This window comes from Herpailurus yagouaroundi, unplaced genomic scaffold (genome assembly GCF_014898765.1).
Source record: "Herpailurus yagouaroundi ecotype Mexico unplaced genomic scaffold, PumYag 192, whole genome shotgun sequence".
NCBI classification, from domain to species: domain Eukaryota; kingdom Metazoa; phylum Chordata; class Mammalia; order Carnivora; family Felidae; genus Herpailurus; species Herpailurus yagouaroundi.
In genome coordinates this window covers 3,159,342-3,179,219 of record NW_024412423.1, presented here as the reverse complement: position 1 = coordinate 3,179,219, position 19,878 = coordinate 3,159,342, and the positions used below count along the sequence as shown (strand labels likewise).

General features: G+C 43.0%; 1 protein-coding gene across 2 annotated transcripts in view; it reads right to left on the bottom strand.

Annotated features, from left to right (window-relative positions):
- KCNN2 (potassium calcium-activated channel subfamily N member 2) overlaps window positions 1-19,878 on the bottom strand; it is a 477,937-nt gene that overhangs the window by 102,225 nt on the left and 355,834 nt on the right. For both annotated transcript variants that reach the window (XM_040444258.1, XM_040444259.1), the window contains exon 6: window positions 8,010-8,428. In XM_040444258.1, the coding sequence (XP_040300192.1) occupies window positions 8,010-8,428 (419 nt within the window). The remainder of the gene's footprint in view (window positions 1-8,009; window positions 8,429-19,878) is intronic.

Sequence of the window (19,878 nt, the reverse complement as noted above, 5' to 3'; positions counted from 1 at the left end):
GACACAACTTGTCTGTAATATTCCCCAATATACTGTCATAATAAAAAGAGGTTTCAGCTGCATTTCAGAAATCGTCTTCCAGGCAATTAGAAAAAATGCAATGTAGCAGACTATTAGTGACAGCTTTTTTTTTTTTTTTAAAGAGATAAGTCTAACTTGATTAATAAAAGAAATAAAACAAGCTTTTAAGATCCCGAATAATCGATTCTCAACACAAGTGAAACTCCGCTCCTCAGGCTGTCTTTGATCATTTGAAAATTAAATGCCCAACCTGTTTTCACTTAACAGTTTTTAGTGGTGAAAGGAATGTCTTAATCCATCTAAAATGCACTTTAGCTCACGAGAAGCTATACAAAACAAGTTCCCTTGTTTGCCCGTCCAATTTTCCCACTTTGAAAAAGAGCAAAGCATTCTCAAGTCATTTTTAGAAAACTTTCCCTCTTAACTAATGCATACTAGTTAATGCATTCTTGAACACTCCTGGAGACAGAGCAATCAGATCAATAGGAACAGTGTATTTATTGGGTCACTGGTGTCTTTCTTAACCGAACAAAGCGTTTCCAGTGACAAACAGCACCTACCATCTCTACGTTATTACAGATTGTTCGTGTCTGCTTCTCTGCCTGGTAACACTGCCACCAGAGTTCTTAGCTCCGCATTCTTTACCCTTCCTTTCTCTCTGTCCCAAATTCGACCCCCTCCCCCACATTTATAAAACCTGTAAAAAAAAAGAAAAGGACAAGAATATTGTGCGGAAAGTAAAAACCCCTTTCATTCTCTGACACTTCAGTTATTGACATGTCAACTCGGGTTCCCAGAAGATGTGGCCAAGCAAATGCCCCCTTTTCCCCCTGGACTGTCCTGGTGCACCTGTACATCTTACGCACTCTGAGAACTCTTGCAGGAAAAAAGAAAACACACAACAGGGGCGCCTGGGTGGCTCAGTCAGTTAAGGGTCTGACTACAGCTCAGGTCATCTTACCTGATTTTACCGCTTTGTGAGTTCAAGCCCCGTGTCAGGCTCTGTGCTCTGTGCTGACAGCTCAGAGCCTGGAGCCTGCTTTAGATTCTGCATCTCCCTCTCTCTCTGCCCCTCCCCTACTCTTTCTCTCTCTCTCTCTCTCTCTGTGTCAAAAATAAATAAACAAAAAAATTAAAAACAAAACAAACAAGAAACACAGCAAGACACTTTCCTTTGTGTAATATAGCCCCGGTCCACAGTATCTGGTCTCATTCCTCAAAAACAGTGTCCAGTGAAGCACACTTTGGATTGAACCCTCACCTATGCTCTTCATAAAAACAGTGAACCCTTAAAAACTACATGATGGGATAATTCCCAGTTTCGGGGGCCCCAAGCGATGGGGTTTAGACTTCCTGTAAGACATAAATGTTCCTGAAGGTTCTTTTGAAACATTTGATTAAATGCCTCAGCCTAAGTCTGCACGAACAAGAAATCACTTAACAGCACGAGGCCACACTTTCCAGGTTGTTTTAGCAGAAAGTGTTCTGGGGTTGATTGTAGCTCAAGTGGTGACTTCGTGGTTGGTCATTAGAAGAAAAGTGTTCTTTCCAGGCTTGACATCTGCCCCAACATAAGGGCAAAGCAAAAACGAGAGGGAGAAAAGATACTGGTCTAGGGAAGCCTCCTCCTAACAAATGGAGACAACAGAAATGATGCCAGATGGTTGTCACTCGGTTTCTTCCTACCTTTCTGAAAAGAGGGGGGTAGGGAGAAGAAGAGTGAGAGGGAGGGAGAGTGGGAGATAAGTCAAAGAAAAAAGGAGTTTTTATTCCTTACAGGTAAATCAGAGGTACATGATCTGCCAGGATAAGTAATACCACCAGGAAGAGAAGCCTCCTACAGGATGCCCTCATTAGTACAGAACACTTTCCAGAAATCTCTAGATGTGCTGTGCTCAGTGGCAGGAGAGGGATAGATCTGCAAAGCAAACTTCTCTAGAGAGCCATTTTCTTCTCTCTCTCTCTCTCTCTCTCTCTCTCTCTCTCAAAAGCTCTCTCCTTTTAAAAAAAATATTCTTGGGGTGCCTGGGTGGCTCAGTCGGTTGAGCGCCTGACTTCAGCTTAGGTCATGATCTCACAGTCCGTGAGTTCAAGCCCTGAGTCAGGCTCTGTGCTGACAGCTCAGAGGCTGGAGCCTGCTTCCGATTCTGTGTCTCCCTCTCTCTCTGCCCCTCCCCTGCTCATGAGCGGTCTCTCTCAGTCTCAAAAATAAATTTAAAAAAAATTTAAAAAAATTTTTTTAAATATTCCTAGACTGGTTCAAATTAACTAAGAAGAGAATTTCTATTAGGTGTGAATCCTTCTTTAATATGGAGAGAATACTCAGGCCTGGTGGGGTTCATTCAAATCCAAATTTCAAACCAAGGATACTGGAGAGCTGTGTGTTGTATGAGGTATTGCAAACTTCACAAAAGGAGGGAGGGAAGGAGGAAGGGAGGAAGGAAGGCAGGAAACATTTAAGAAGTGTAAGATGTGGGTGACATTGTATCAAAATCAACTTTGTAAAAAATAAGGCAAATTTCTTTTTTTTCCTCTGTATCTTACCAGTCACAATCTGGAGATTTTTGTGCAGCAGAATGGGAAATCAAATGAAAAAAAAAGTGGGGAAAATCTACCATCACAAAGCTGGTTAATGATTTTCTTCTCCTTTGCATATTCACACAATTAGGAAATGTTATCTTGGGAAGAGGAAAGCTTATCGGGACTCCTGGGTGGCTTGGCCAGTGAAGCATGTGTGGTGAAGCGTCCGACGTGGGCTCAGGTCACGATCTCACAGTTTGTGAGTTTGAGCCCCACATTGGGCTCTGTGCCGACAGCTTGGAGCCTGGAGCCTGGTTTGGATTCTCTGTCTCCCTCTCTCTCTGGCCCTCCCCCACTCATACTCTATCTCTCTTTCTCTCTCTCTCTTTCTCAAAAATAAATAAATCTTAAAAAAAATTTTTTTTAAAGGAAGAGGAAAGCTTACCAATCCAATTTGTTTACAGAAAAGAAATGAAGACAGGAAGAAGTGAGTTGGTTGGTCTGAGGCCGCACCGCCCCTCCATGGCACAACTGGAATGATATCCCAGCATCCCAGGCCGAGTCTGGTCTCTCTCCCTTCCCTGACATACTACTTTTGTGTCCTTTATGTAACTGCAGGCCACAGGCTCTCATTTTTTTTTTAATGTTTATTTTTGAGAGGCAGAGAGAGACAGAGCTTGAGCGGGGAGGGGCAGAGAGAGAGGGAGACACAGAATCCTAATCAGGCTCCAGGCTCTGAGCTGTCAGCACAGAGGCCAATGCGGGGCTCGAACTCACGAATCGTGAGATCATGACCTGAGCCGAAGTCAGATGCCTAACCGACTGCACCACCCAGGTGTCCCAACAGACTCTCATTCTTGATACGAAATGGGCAACTTTCACTTTCTAGTGATATTGGACTAGTCTAGTGATAGGACTGGTCTGTCACCGAGTGACCTCAGCATGTTAAAAACCATGCACACTGTGGACTGTGAAGAAGATGTGCCTCAGTTCGCCTCAGGCCTTCTGAATTTAGTAAAGGAACAGCTAACAACAGTTAAGATGGACCATTTTTGAAAAAAACATGTATGGCACATGCACAATTTTGAGGCTATTTTATTTCACTGGCCCTTTGCAGAGTAGATGCACTAGGGAACCACTCGTACAGATGTATACCTTGTTAAACTATGAAAAAAAAAGCTTTAAAGAAAAGGGGGTGCCTGGGTGGCTCAGTCAGTTAAGTTTCAGCTCAGGTCATGATCTCACAATTTGTCAGTTCGAGCCCCACATCGGGCTCTGTGCTGACAGCGTGGAGCTTGCTTGGTGTTCTCTCTCCCTCTCTCTCTGCCCCTCCCACCTTCTCTCTCTCTCTCTCAAAATAAATAAAACTTTAAAAAAGCTTTAAATTATGCTTTTACCCACATTATTATGCTGTTATGTGTCATTTCTAACTAAGGGCAATCTTCATAAACTAAATGGGTTTATCAGCCAACGTTTTCCATACTTATTCTTCAAACTTTACAGGCACATCTGCTCCAGAAAATATCACAAGCCTCTAAATACCTTGATTCTGAGCTAACAAAGCATTACCATAAAAGAGTCTGCTTTTCTTTAAAAAGAAAACTTTAGGGGCACCTGGGTGGCTCAGTCGGTTAAGCGTCTGACTGTGGCTCAGGTCACGCTCTCACCACTTGTGAGTTCAAGCCCGGCGTCAGGCTCCATATTGACAGCTCAGAGCCTGGAGTCTGATTTGGATTCTGTCCCTCTCTCTCTGCCCCTCCCCCACTTGCACTCTGTCTCTGTCTCTTTGAAAAATAAACATTAAAAATAAATGAATAAATAAATAACTTCAATCCTTCAAATGCCATCCTTAGGAAGACAAGTTCTAAAACAGATTCAGATACTTGATGTTAAAGCCTAGTCACTACAGAATTTCTCGTAAAAGCGGGTGGAGTCAACAAACGTGCTGGCCTAGGCTCTTTCCCTGGATCCCATTGACACGACTGTAGATAATTTCAAGAGAAACAAACAAACAAAAAAGCTTAAACTCAGAAGGACAGCAAGGAGTGACAAGACAATATTAAGGGAGCTGAAAAGCCAACTGCCACATGAGAACTGACCTGCCTGATTTGAGGAAGGAGAACGCTAGACCAGGAGTGGTGAAACATGAAGCAGCAGCCATATTGGCTCTGAGAATCAACCACTCACCCCCACCCCAAATACTCAGGAATCCTTGGCACCAGTACCTCTGCAAGTGGAGATCAGGACGGAGTTTTAAATGCAAGGACAGGTTCAAATTCTGTGTAAACACGGGTAGACACCTACATTCCCTTCTCCACTCTGTGCAACTGGTAGTGCCTTTTCGCCACCCTGGCGGAAGCCGGGAGGTTTACTGTCAGGAGAGGTAAAGCACAAGATCTGTGGGCTGACTGCAGAGCATCAAGCACCATAGGGAGAAGGTTCACAGATGAAGAGGTGAGCCCTCTTCTCTGCCCTGTCTTTCAGTTCCCACGATGCTATCACCTAGGCTGGCACCTTCATGGTAGGACAGGAGAACTAACTTCCCATGAGCCTGTCAGATTGCTCAGCAAAGAGGAAATACATAAAGATACTGAAAATGGTGTTCTGTGCCCCACCCCACCCCCACCCAAACGTCCCTGCAGTGAAGCCCACAGTCAAGAGTTCTGGATTTGCACAAACACTTTCATCACTCAGATCCTGAGTGCCTCACTGGCAAGGACAAGCAACAGCTGAGGCTACCTAACTACTTAAGGAAACCTCCTAAAAAGAAGCCAAGGGGTGCCTGGGTGGCTCAGTCGGCTAAGAGTCGGCTTCAGCTCAGGTCATGATCTCACAACTCATGAGTTCAAGCCCCACATTGAGCTCTGTGCTGACAGCTCAGAGACTGGAGCCTGCTTCAGATTCTGTGTCTCCCTCTCTCTCTGTCCCTTCCCCACTCATGCTCTGTCACTCACTCAAAAATAAACAAACATTAAAAAAAAAAAAAAACAGAAGCCAAAATCAACACAAAAGTGAATCTTTGGGGAAACAATGCATATACAAAGAGAAAAAATTTCAAAAGCTATCATTAACATCTCTGGGCAAATAAAACAATGCCTCTAACAATAAAAGAATGATGCTAATTTTTTTAAAATGGGCATTTAGGGATCAAAAATGAGATACTGGAAATCAATATATATTAAAAAGAAATTAATTTCCAATAGAAAGTTTGGAAGATAAAAATGAGGTTATCCACAAAACAAAACACAGGAACAAAAATCATGAAATAACTCAAGAAAATTTACAGGAACTGAAGGACACTAATTCCAAGAGTGAACAGGAATTAAATTCTCAGTACTCTAGACCAAAATAGATTCACTCCAAGATATACTCTGATGCAATTGTAGAACAATGATCCTAAAAGCTTCCAGAAAAAAAAGGGGGGGGGGGACAAGAAAAAGTGAGAATACTATCAGACTGTTGGATCCTGGATGCTACAAGAAAATAAAGACTTCAATATTCTGAGGGAAAGTGATTTCCAATCTAGAGTTTCATACCCAGCCCAGTTATCAAAGAAGCACTAGACAAGATAGGCCATATATACACATGTAGGCTCTGGAAAAAAATCTCCCTCTCCCCCACATTTTCTTAAAAGCTACTGGAGGAAGAATTCCACCAAAATGAAGGAATAAGTAAAGACAAAGGGAGAAATGAGGTTCCAGAAAAAGAGTAGGGGCGCCTGGGTGGCTCAGTTGGTTAAACGTCTGACTCTTGACTTCGGCTCAGGTCATGATCTCATGGTTCGTGAGTTGGAGCATGGAGCCTACTTGGGATATTCTCTCTCTCTCTCTCTCTCTCTCTCTCTCTCTCTCTCTCCCCCCCCTCCCTCCCCCACCTCTTTCTGCCCCTCCCATGCTCTCTTTCTCTTAAAATAAGTAAAATAAACTTTAAGAAAAAGTTTATTTTGTGACTTACATATACAGCATATAAAGCATATGCCGCATATAAAAGAAGCCAAAGGACATCCCTAACATGATGGACAAGGAAGTTAGAAGCAAGAATTGTTTTTCAAGCTGAAATTGATAGATTGCTCAATATACACGAATCTAGCAGAAGAGCATTTATACAATGGAGGTGATTTCTGGAAAATAAAAATCAAAATGCTAACAACATACTATACTGTTCAACTACAAATGCAGATCATATACTCAATAATGTTAGTGTGGAATGTAGATCATTGGCATTTATAGCATGTATAGGGAAGATGGCAATTACCCTTTTGGGGGTAGAGTCACGAAAGGGGTGTGCATGTGTGAAAAAACCCCTCAAACCCCAACTTTCATAAAAATCTAGATAAAAAAATCTAGTGGTAGCAAAATAAGCAATATCATTTAGAAATATGAAAAGCAGTTACCAAAAACCTGGCTCAATAAACTTTAAGTGATTGCTTCTGTAAAATCGAAATGGGGAAGGGGCATTATAGATTTGCTATTTTGGCAACAATTCTCACACAGATATTTTTCTTCTTTATCTATCTATCTATCTATAATAATATATGTAATATATAATATTATAATATATAATATAATATATATAATACAACTTGGACTTTCAAAAGCTAAATTTAAAAAAAATCTGGTTACTACAAAGAACATCCAAATATGTAACAGTTCTATAAACCATGAAATTGCTCCTATCTGTCTATTGCTAATTTCAAGTTGGATTTTCCCAACCAAGATCACATGAGACCTCTCCCGTCATTATGATAGAGTTCCTTCTATTTATGTAACAAATCTATTTTTGTTTGTTTGTTACATGACAAGGTTAATATCACTGACACTATTTACTAATGAATTCAGTCAGCCTCACTGGGAAACTCCTGAATTCTGAGAATGTGTGTCTAGCTTTAAACCACCAGAGCACCTCATATAGTAAAACAAATACTTCCCCGTCTCACTAACTGTTGAGTTCAATAAAAACCAAATATTATATCTATAAGCTCCTTATCAACAATCCCATGAACACCATTATAAATAAGGACTACAACTGACAAACCACACTGAGATATTCCTTGAAGTTCAGACAGCTTGAATCCAATGTTTCCACTGGATTTCTGTCTCAACAATAATCTATGCTATAACCAATATGGCACCAACATGATTCGGTATTACCATTGAACACACATTTCAGGCAGAAATCTCCTATAAGATTTGTAGGTTTCCAAATTTTGCCACAGGTTATAAAGACAGCCCTCTACTGAAAACTGATCAAATCAGAAAGAAAAATACATAATCATCGAGGCATTACTGTAAGCAAAACTGTTAAGCAACGTTTTGTCAGGCTCATTTAAAAGAAGCCCAGTGGAGAATCCAAAGTTTTCAAGAGTGAGTCTCTATGTGTGCCTCTGGTCTAAATAAAACATGTTCTTTCTCCCACTTCCAAGGACACCATATGGCAAATTACGTTCTCAGGAAAAGAAACAAACTTACCTTTCACAAGCTCGGACAGTCCATGCGGCAATTATCCATAAGGAGATACTAAAAACCAAGAGTACAGTTCCTGGACATATAGTCATTAAAGTCTTCATAACAAAACGTGTATTGAAGTTTATCTTATTAAGTGCTCCAATGCTTCTAGAGGAGGCATCAGTGAAAAGTTTGCTATGTAAAAGCATGACTCTGGCAATCAGATAGAGTCTTAAGAACATTGGTATAGATAAAATAATGTCCACATCAGCGGTGGTTGTGGATGGGGCATAGGAGAAGGCAAGCCGGGCCGTCCATGTGAACGTATAATTCCCAGGTATGGGATGAATAGCACACACCAGTATTTCCAAGCAGATGAAGAAAATACGCTCATAAGTCATGGCTATTCTCCAGTCATCTGCTCCATTGTCCACCATGAACAACTGAAAAAATAAAGTAGAAAATCAGCTTCAGTATGGCATGAACGGTCTACAACGTGTTAGTGCAGATTTTAAAAATACATAACAGGTGACTTTTTAGCAATCATGGCAAGGTAAAGATTCTAACTTTTAAATGCTAGCCAGGTACGCTATTTTTAGAAAATGGTATTGGCGCAAAAGGAGAACTTGGTTTTGCAAAAATTAAAATGAGAAACTTGCTACACAGGAGCTGAAGTTATTCCGGGGTCGATGCTCCTGGATGATCGTGTAAGTCGCATCATTTTAAAAGAAAGGGTTGCGCCTATCAGCAAGGCACCCCACCCCATCCTTGATGAAGCTGGAATGGACTTGCCTTAGGAACAGTCTGTTCTCCTCATCAAGGGTCTGGATCTAATCCCTTCCTCAATTCTAACCACGTTCTCAGTGAAATCTATTTACGGTGCCTCTGCGGTGCTTATGGCCTATAACGCAACTGTACATGAGCGTCCTTCTAGGGAATCTTAATTGGCTTTGGGGAGAAAACCACAAGGGACCACAGACAAGTGTGGCAGAAACATTCCTTCTGGCTTCTCCACCTACTGATCTACCTTCTCTTTTCTTCTGTTCTCCCTTAGCCTTTGCTTGGATTATTAATTTGTTTCCAATCTTTCCTTCTTCTTCTTTTTTTTTTTAATATTGTAAGGATTCTTTTTTTTTAATGTTTATTTATTTTTGAGAGAAAGAGACAGTGTGAGTGGGGAAGAAGCAGAGAGAGGGAGACACAGAATCCGAAGCAGGCTCCAGGCTCCAGGCTCCACACTGTCAGCACAGAGCCCGATGTGGGACTCGAACTTACGAATCATGAGATCACGACCTGAGCTGAAGTCGGACACTTAACTGACTGAACCACCCAGGCGCCCTTCCAATCTTTCTTTAATAAAAGTTCTTTTAAAAAAATGTCTGTCATTTCTGGGGCGCCTGGGTGGCTCAATAGGTTAGGCATCAGACTCTTGATTTTAGCACAGGTCATGATCTTGTGGTTTATGGGACTAAGCCCTGCATCTGGCTCTGCACCAATGGTACAGAGCTTGCTTGGGATTCTCTCTCTCCCTCTCTCTCTCCTCCTCCTCTGCTCGTACTATCTCTCAAAATAAATAAACTCAAAGAAAGAAAACTAAAAAACAACTTCTGTCATTCCTCATGCCACGATGAAAAAAAATAACAAAGAAAAAGGAGAGAGATAGATATGTAAGTAGCTAGACACACATTCAGGCAGACAGTGGAAGAGACAGAAAAGAATGCTTCCTGCATCTTCCCTGGCTTCTCGGTAAACGACTCCACCAGGCTCTGGGAGTCTGTAGATCAGAGGCATCATCGGGAAATGTGCGGGGACATTTCTGACTGCACAGCGACTTGTGGGGGCTCCTGGCATTTAGGGCCAGGAAGCCAGGGGTGCCACACATGCTGTAATTCTGGGAGTCCCACGCGCAAGAAAGACCCGTCTGCCAGAATGGCAGTGGAGCTCCCCCACTAAGAGATGACATATTCTTTGCCTTTTGGTAAGTAGCCAACTTAAGCAGAAAGCATGAGAGGAATGCCACCCAAAATGAGAACAGTGCCTTCTCAGGTAATGCGCTCGCAACGGAGGCGGGCAGGGCTCGTCTGCTCTACAGTTGGAGCCCAGCTACTCTGCTCTTGTTGAGTCAGGAAAGCGATTTTCCCATGTTGGCTACAAACCCCCCTTCTAGTTTAATTATTCTGTAGGCAGAGCTTTTCCCCATGTTATTATCCCAATAATGCTATCAGTGTTACTCTGCAAGGACCGGAGTCTGACAGCAAAATGTACCACACTTCTTTCTGGGACCTCGAGGAGACGGACAGCCAGCAGAATCTCTCATACACATACCGAATTTTAACAAATTAAGTTACATTTGCCAACATAACGGCTTGAGTGTTGCCTTTATCCTAAGTTTTCAGCTGGGGACTTTCAAAGTCTGAACAAATGCTAGTAGACAATGAAGACATTTTTTTCCCAGTTTCCAGGAAAGAAACAGGTCGCAAATACAGAGCAGGACAAGTTGACTACAGAAATATTCTTGTTCAGGGATGCCTCAGTGGTTCAGTCGGTTAAGTGTCTAACTCTTGGTTTCAGCTCAGGTCACGATCTCACGGTTATGCGATCAAGCCCTACATCAGGCTCTGCGCTGACAGCACTGAGCCTGCTTGGGATTCTCTCTCTCTGCCACTCCCCCGCTGGTGAACGTGTTTGCATTCTCTTTCTCTTTCTCTCTCTCTCTCTCTCTCTCTCTCTCTCTCTCTCCCTCAAAATAAAAAAATAATTTTTTTTTAATTTATTTATTTTTGGGACAGAGAGAGACAGAGCACGAACAGGGGAGGGGCAGAGACAGCGGGAGACACAGAATCGGAAACAGGCTCCAGGCCCTGAGCCATTAGCCCAGAGCCTGATGCGGGGCTCGAACTCACAGACTGCGAGATCGTGACCTGGCTGAAGTCAGACGCTTAACCGACTGCACCACCCGGGCGCCCCAATAAATTTTTTTAAAAAAGAAATATTTTTGTTGAGTCTCACCCCTTCCAATACTATATTAACATAAAGGATTTCAATCTAACAGATACAAAAAGATTATATGGATATAATGGTAGAAGCCTGCTCAACTTCGTATCAGCGAGTGTCGGGGATCCCCAAATCTCTTGAGATGTTTACATCCAAAAGAACGCACCCTCAAACTAGTCACTCTGAGAGGCTATATACATTCCAAAGATGCTGTCACTGTCCTCTTTAAAAACTGCTGTCAGGGCGTGGCACAAGTCACATAAGAAAAATAATCCTATTATTTAAATCCACATTTCCATTTCTACTGAAAATGATATTACCCAGCTTGATTGTCTATTTTCTTCACCCAACTTAGCTCCGGATGACTTGGCAAAATGTCAAGTCCATCCCCAAAAGGGCTCAGGGTCACCAAGCCTCCAGGTAGTCCTAAGCTGTGCCACAGATTCAGAGAGTAATTCCAAGACAGGCTTTCCACGCTCTGTTCTGGGCAACAGCGGCATAAATGTGGCACAGGTACCTTCCCAGGTAACTGGTGAAGAAATGCCAAGCTAGATGGGAGAATTCTGACATTGCTCCCAAAGAGCCTCCTATCTTTCCAGAACTGGCCCTCCCTCCATCACTCACAATGCACCTGCTCCTCAGACCTCCCAGCTACTCCCCTCCTGAACCAGGCTGGTTCCTGCCATTCGTGCCCATCACTTCAACTGTGACCTCACCACATTCACAGCTGCCCTCCCTGCTGTTACATGCAGGTGGGCCCACCCCGGTAACCTCCAAGCCTCGACCTGCTGTCCAGGGTGTTGCAGATGGACTGGGGCCACCTGTGCCTTCGGGCTCAGCTGAACCCACAGCCTCACACAGGACTATTCCCCCATCCTCCCTAGCTCCTACTCTGAATAATCACCTTTCCCCTTGAAGGCCATGCTTTCCCCCCAATATCAGAAATGCCCTCGACTTTCTACTTCGGCCACCATCACACCACATCTCACCCTTCTCCCCTTATTTTCCGATAAGGAAAAATCCAAAGCAATGCTATATCCCAAACCAGTTCTGCATGGAAAATCTGGTTTCTGTGCTTCCTCTCTCAGTTAGTGCAAATCTCGATGGTTCACTATAAACAAAGGAAAAGAAACAAAGAAGAACCCCTCCCCCAATCCCTCCTACCACCCCCACTCCCAGCTCTGTGTGCCACAGGTGATATTTTCTGTTCTCCTTCATCCCCCAGCGTGCCCACATGGCTTTTGCCACCATCAGCCCGCTAACAGGACTCTTGGGAAGGTCAGTAAACACATCTTAATTATGAAATCCAGTCCTTCCATCTTAATTCTTACTTGACCTGACATTAATCATTCCTTCCTTCCTAAAAAAGATCTCTTGGGGCGCTTGGGTGGCTCGGTCTGTTGAGCGTCCAACTATGGCTCAGGTCATGATCTCGCGGTTCATGAGTTCGAGCCCCGCATAGGGCTCTGTGCTGATGGCTCAGAGCCTGGATCCTGCTTCAGATTCTGTGTCTCCCTCTCTCTCTGCCTCTCCCCTACTTATGCTCTGTTTCCCTTTCTCTTAAAAATAGATAAACATTAAAAAATTTTTTTTAAAAAAGATCTCTTGGCTTGTGTGACATATGACTTCCCCCCAACCCCCATCTGCTGCCACTCCAAAGGATCCATCTCTCTTTCCTTAAATATCCACCTTCCTTTAAGTGTCCAACTCTTGATATTAGCTCAGGTCACACTCTCATGGTTGTGAGATTGAGCCCCGCGTTGGGCTCAGTGCTGAGCAGAGAGCCTGCTTGGGATTTTCTTTCTCCCTCTTTCTCTGCTCCTCCCCCACTCATGCTCACGCTCTCTCTCTCTCTCTCTCTCTCTCTCTCTCTCTCTCTCAAAATAAATAAATAAACTTAAAAAAAAATCCACCTTTCTCCTCCCTCCCCAGCTAAGTGCCATTACTCTCCTGAGGACCATCTCTGACGCTTCTCTCACTCTGTACCTTCCTGGACGATCTCCTCTATGCCTTCTATCTCCACTACCAGAGCCTTCTACCAAAAACTATCCTCCACCTTTTAATAGCCTTGGTAAAAATATCAATTATATCAGCCCCCTGCTGTCAAGATGGAAGCCATTCAAAGGCCCCCATTCTGCAATCTGGTTTTGCCTATCTCTTCAACTTCAGCACCTATTCCCCTTACCTTTATCTCCCTCTGGGTGCAGAAATTCCAGAACACAGTACCTTAACAGTGCTTCCGTGTGTTTGTGCATTCTGCTCCATGGACTGCAAAGTCTTCCCACCTAGAAGATTCTTACTCCTTTAACACCAAGACTCCACGCTCACTTCTTTCTAGGACATTGTGCGTGCCCTAGCCAAATCTAAAAACTCCCTCCTTTATTCCATGATTTCTGTATATGCCTCTTATTGATACCACAGAGGAACAGTAAGGATTTCCTTGCAAGATTATCACCCCCACTTGTCTGTGAGGCTCCTTGAGGACAGGAGCCACGTCTACCTAGCAGAGAACAATAAGTACTTTCTAATGAAGTGCCTTATTACGATTCATTTAATACTGACTATCCTAATCACTGCATAGGTCCTAATGTTAATTAAATATGTTCATGGAAGTTGGGCATATAAAAGCGTAATACAAGTGAAGTAAATCTATGCCATGTTTCAAATGTGTACAGAACACATCCTACTAAATGCCAAGGCATTACAGCAACATCATTTTGCAACTCCCTAGGAAGTCCAGAGAACATTCTTCTTCAGTAACTTCCCCAGAAAAACTTTCTATCACGTAGTTGCTTTTTACTACAAGTGGTTTCATCCACACCTCAAATGAGTTTTATTTTGGCTTCATTTGATCATGCTACATATTTCAAAGCCAAGGTTAAGGAAACAAACAAACAAACAAACATAATTTATTCTACTCTGCAGATAATCCCCAGCCTAACCTGCTGCTTATTCATCCATTTGCTAAATATCCAGGGTGCTCAACACTCAGTGTGCACCAAGCACTGTGCTACGTGCTAGCCGTACAACAGCATTTACAGCAGACAGAGGGTCTGCTCTGAGAAGCTAAGTTTCACCAGGAAAGAAAGACAAAGTCAAGAGAGCAGACTTGAAGCAATTTGATAAAGTAATTATGTCTGTGGACACTGCTCTGAAAAACCAACAAGTGATGAAACAGGGAAGAATAAACTGGAGTTGACAGCAGATGTCGGCACCGGGGAAAACGTGTGCCTAAGTTCCTGAGAAGGGGGGCCAGTCCCATCAACAGCCAGGAGAAGAACCTTCTAGGCAGGGGAAATGGACAGGGAAAGGGCATGAGCTTTATAAAGCTTAGCGTGCTTGGGGCGCCTGGGTGGCTTAATCAGCTGAGCGTCCGACTTCAGCTCAGGTCATGATCTCATGGTTCGTGAGTTTGAGCCCCACCTCGGGCTCTGTGCTGACAGCTCAGAGCCTGGAGCCTGCTTCGGATTCTGTGTCTCCCTCTCTCTCTGCCCCTCCCCTGCTCATGCTCTGTCTCTCCCTCTCTCACAAATAAATAAACATAAAGAAAAAAAATGTAAAGCTTAGTGTGCTTAAGGAAATAAAAGAATACCAGGGTGTTTGAAACTAAATGATCATGGGGCTGAGTGGAAGGAGATGAACTGAAAGAGAAAAATAGGGATCAGACGTGCAGGACGTTGTTGGCTGCGGTATCCAGACTGGATTTCATTTCAGGCTCTGCAGGAATCCACTGAAGGGTATTAGGCAGAGGAATGGCATGATCTGGTTTACGGCTTGAAGGGTTCATCCTCACTTTAAGGGATACCAAGGACACAGGGGAGGAAGGACTACTGCATCTGATTGGCTGCAGTTAGTATCCCCATGACCTGGACTGGGGGGGTGGGGTTGCCATGGAAATGGAGATAGTGGGCGCGCTAGAGATATAGTTTGCAGATCTTGCTAGAACTTGCAGAGGGGCTGAATGTGGGAGTGATAAAAGAAAGAAAAGAATCCTAGGTGGCTGAGTTTCTACTCTGGAAAACACAGTGGCTGGCCATGCCATTTCCTGAGTACAGTGGGCTGGTGGGGGGAGGAGGGAAGCAAAGATTCTACGTTGGCCACTGTCATCTGAGCATAGACGCCACGCAGGTAGCAGTATATGCAAGTCACTGAGAGAAATCCAGAACGGGGGAATGAACTTGGAAGGTATCACTAGTTAGGTCGTTTTCTGAGATGAGTGGGAAAATTGGAGGAAGTGGAGAGAAAAGGACAGGACACAAGGCCAAGTCCTGAAGGACCCCTCAGTGCAGAGGGCAGATGGAAGGTCGAGCCAATCTGTCAAGTAGGAAGACAGGAAAGTGCGGTAAGGAGTCAAGGTTGAGGGCTGTCATTCCAAACTGCAAAATAATATTTCCATAGAGAAAATGGAAAACATTCTTAACATCCTAGCCATTCAACACCGGATTCCATGTCGTGTATTAAAATCCACCTGTAAAAATATTCCCATTATATTGCATATGATCAAAATATATGATGGGTTTCAAGCTCGCTTGTGGGGGAGTTAGAGTAATCAGAATGACGGATGCCAAGACATCTTTATACTCATTTTTCACGTTGATGCTAATGAGAAAGATTTTAGGGGCAATGCATGACGACAGTTCAATCTGCTTGCATTCTAGAGCTATGGTTAATGGTCTTTGCCAGAGGTTTCAAGTAACGTTACGTGCAGGCATAACACAGAATCTGTCCCCAGAAAATACCCTCCCCCACCACAAGCTTGAGCTTCCCAATGTAACTGTTTTCTTTCTGCTCTGATACCCAAAATATCCTATCCTTGAAGTCCACTCTCCAAGATGAACTTGCAGTGGAGGTCATTCGGAGGAAGAGGGTCTGGAGCTTAGTGACAGAGACCTTCCTCACAATTAACTCACCTGCTGGCGTGGGGACTTCTGCTCACCCAGCCCTCCAGAGTGAGGGGCTCACACGCAGAAGCCCCAGCTGCCTTCTGTGTGTGCTTTTCCTCCTCAATGAGGTTCTGAGTTCTGCAGTCTGATCTGGGACAGCATCTTACATATCCCGCATTTCCTTTCTAGTAAAGAATCCAGGGCAGTGCTCAGCACAAATGTGGTGCTTAAAAAGTAGATACTGAATAAAATACCTACAGTCGTGGATTTGTTAAGAAAGCAAATAGAGGTAAAATAACAAAGGAAACTCCGAAAAGGAAGAATAATAAGGGAGAAGCAGCCCCGACATATTATCAAAGTAATAATTTTTTTAAAGCTTATTTTACTGATCTCGAGAGAGAGCATAGGAGGGGCACGGGGGGGGGGTGGGGAGAGAGAGAGAGAAAGAGAGAGAGAGAGAAAGAGAGAGAGAGAGAGAGAGAGAGAATGAATCCCAAGCAGGCTCCACACCGTCAGCACAGAGCCTGATGTGGGGCTTGAATCCACAAACAATGAGCGAAATCATGACCTGAGCCAAAATCAAGAGTCAGATGCTTAACGGATCACCTAGGTGGCTCAGTCGGTTAAGCATTCGACTTCAGCTCAGGTCATGATCTCACAGTGGGTTCGAACCCGGCATTGGGCTCTGTGCTGACAGCTCAGAGCCTGGAGCCTGCTTTGGATTCTGTGTGTCCCTCTCTCTCTGCCCCTCCCCCACTTGTGCTCTCTCTCTGCCCCTCAAAAATGAATAAATGTAAAACAAAACAAAACAAATACCACGTGGGGAAAACGTTCACAACTGTTATTGGAACTGAAAACGTTCACAACAAAGGACTTGTTTCCCTGGTATATAGGTTCCTACAAATCCTTAAGAAAGAGACAAGCAATCCACAGAAAAATGGGGAAAGGACAGAAAGAGCAGGTCATGGGGGCGCCTGGGTGGCGCAGTCGGTTGAGCGTCCGACTTCAGCCAGGTCACGATCTCGCGGTCCGGGAGTTCGAGCCCCGCGTCAGGCTCTGGGCTGATGGCTCGGAGCCTGGAGCCTGTTTCCGATTCTGTGTCTCCCTCTCTCTCTCTGCCCCTCCCCCGTTCATGCTCTGTCTCTCTCTGTCCCCAAAATAAATAAAAACATTGAAAAAAAAAATTTAAAAAAAAAAGAAAGAGCAGGTCATGGAAAAGCAACTAAAAATGTCTCATCAACCTATTGTGTTTTTCTTAAAAAGATGCTCAACTTTTGAAGAAGGACATTATATAATAGTGACAGGGTCTATCCATCAGGAAGAGCTAACAATTATAAATGTCTATGCGCCGAATACCGGAGCGCCCAAATATATAAAATAATTGCTCATAAACACAAGCAACCTTATTGATAAGAATGTAGTAATTGCAGGGGACTTTAACACCCCACTTACAGAAATGGATAGATCATCTAGACACACGGTCAATAAAGAAACAAGGGCCCTGAATGAGACATTGGATCAGATGGACTTGACAGATCTATTTAGAACTCTGCATCCCAAAGCAACAGAATATACTTTCTTCTCGAGTGCACATGGAACATTCTCCAAGATAGATCATATACTGGGTCACAAAACAGCCCTTCATAAGTTTACAAGAATTGAAATCATACCATGCATACTTTCAGACCACAATGCTATGAAGCTTGAAATCAACCACAGGAAAAAGTCTGGAAAACCTCCAAAAGCATGGAGGTTAAAGAACACCCTACTAACGAATGAGTGGGTCAACCAGGCAATTCGAGAAGAAATTAAAAAATATATGGAAAGAAACGAAAATGAAAATACAACAATCCAAACGCTTTGGGACGCAGCGAAGGCAGTCCTGAGAGGAAAATACATTGCAATCCAGGCCTATCTCAAGAAACAAGAAAAATCCCAAATACAAAATCTAACAGCACACCTAAAGGAAATAGAAGCAGAACAGCAAAGGCAGCCTAAACCCAGCAGAAGAAGAGAAATAATAAAGATCAGAGCAGAAATAAACAATATAGAATCTAAAAAAACTGTAGAGCAGATCAACGAAACCAAGAGTTGGTTTTTTGAAAAAATAAACAAAATTGACAAACCTCTAGCCAGGCTTCTCAAAAAGAAACGGGAGATGACCCAAATAGATAAAATCATGAATGAAAATGGAATGATTACAACCAATCCCTCAGAGATACAAACAATTATCAGGGAATACTATGAAAAATTATATGGCGACAAATTGGACAACCTGGAAGAAATGGACAAATTCCTGAACACCCACACTCTTCCAAAACTCAATCAGGAGGAAATAGAAAGCTTGAACAGACCCATCACCAGCGAAGAAATTGAATCGGTTATCAAAAATCTCCCAACAAATAAGAGTCCAGGACCAGATGGCTTCCCAGGGGAGTTCTACCAGACGTTTAAAGCAGAGATAATACCTATCCTTCTCAAGCTATTCCAAGAAATAGAAAGGGAAGGAAAACTTCCAGACTCATTCTATGAAGCCAGTATTACTTTGATTCCTAAACCAGACAGAGACCCAGTAAAAAAAGAGAACTACAGGCCAATATCCCTGATGAATACGGATGCCAAAATTCTCAATAAGATACTAGCAAATCGAATTCAACGGCATATAAAAAGAATTGTTCACCATGATCAAGTGGGATTCATTCCTGGGATGCAGGGCTGGTTCAACATTCACAAATCAATCAACGTGATACATCACATTAACAAAAAAAAAGAGAAAAACCATATGATCCTGTCAATCGATGCAGAAAAGGCCTTTGACAAAATCCAGCACCCTTTCTTAATAAAAACCCTTGAGAAAGTCGGGATAGAAGGAACATACTTAAAGATCATCAAAGCCATTTATGAAAAGCCCACAGCTAACATCATCCTCAACGGGGAAAAACTGAGAGCTTTTTCCCTGAGATCAGGAACACGACAGGGATGCCCACTCTCACCGCTGTTGTTTAACATAGTGCTGGAAGTTCTAGCATCAGCAATCAGACAACAAAAGGAAATCAAAGGCATCCAAATTGGCAAAGATGAAGTCAAGCTTTCGCTTTTTGCAGATGACATGATATTATACATGGAAAATCCGACAGACTCCACCAAAAGTCTGCTAGAACTGATACATGAATTCAGCAAAGTTGCAGGATACAAAATCAATGTACAGAAATCAGTTGCATTCTTATACACTAACAATGAAGTAACAGAAAGACAAATAAGGAAACTGATCCCATTCACAATTGCACCAAGAAGCATAAAATACCTAGGAATAAATCTAACCAAAGATGTAAAGGATCTGTATGCTGAAAACTATCGAAAGCTTATGAAGGTAATTGAAGAAGATTTAAAGAAATGGAAAGACATTCCCTGCTCATGGATTGGAAGAATAAATATTGTCAAAATGTCAATACTACCCAAAGCTATCTACACATTCAATGCAATCCCAATCAAAATTGCACCAGCATTCTTCTCAAAACTAGAACAAGCCATCCTAAAATTCATATGGAACCACAAAAGGCCCCGAATAGCCAAAGTAATTTTGAAGAAGAAGACCAAAGCAGGAGGCATCACAATCCCAGACTTTAGCCTCTACTACAAAGCTGTCATCATCAAGACAGCATGGTATTGGCACAAAAACAGACACATAGACCAATGGAATAGAATAGAAACCCCAGAACTAGACCCACAAACGTATGGCCAACTCATCTTTGACAAAGCAGGAAAGAACATCCAATGGAAAAAAGACAGTCTCTTTAACAAATGGTGCTGGGAGAACTGGACAGCAACATGCAGAAGGTTGAAACTAGACCACTTTCTCACACCATTCACAAAAATAAACTCAAAATGGATAAAGGACCTGAATGTGAGACAGGAAACCATCAAAACCTTAGAGGAGAAAGCAGGAAAAGACCTCTCTGACCTCAGCCGTAGCAATCTCTTACTTGACACATCCCCAAAGGCAAGGGAATTAAAAG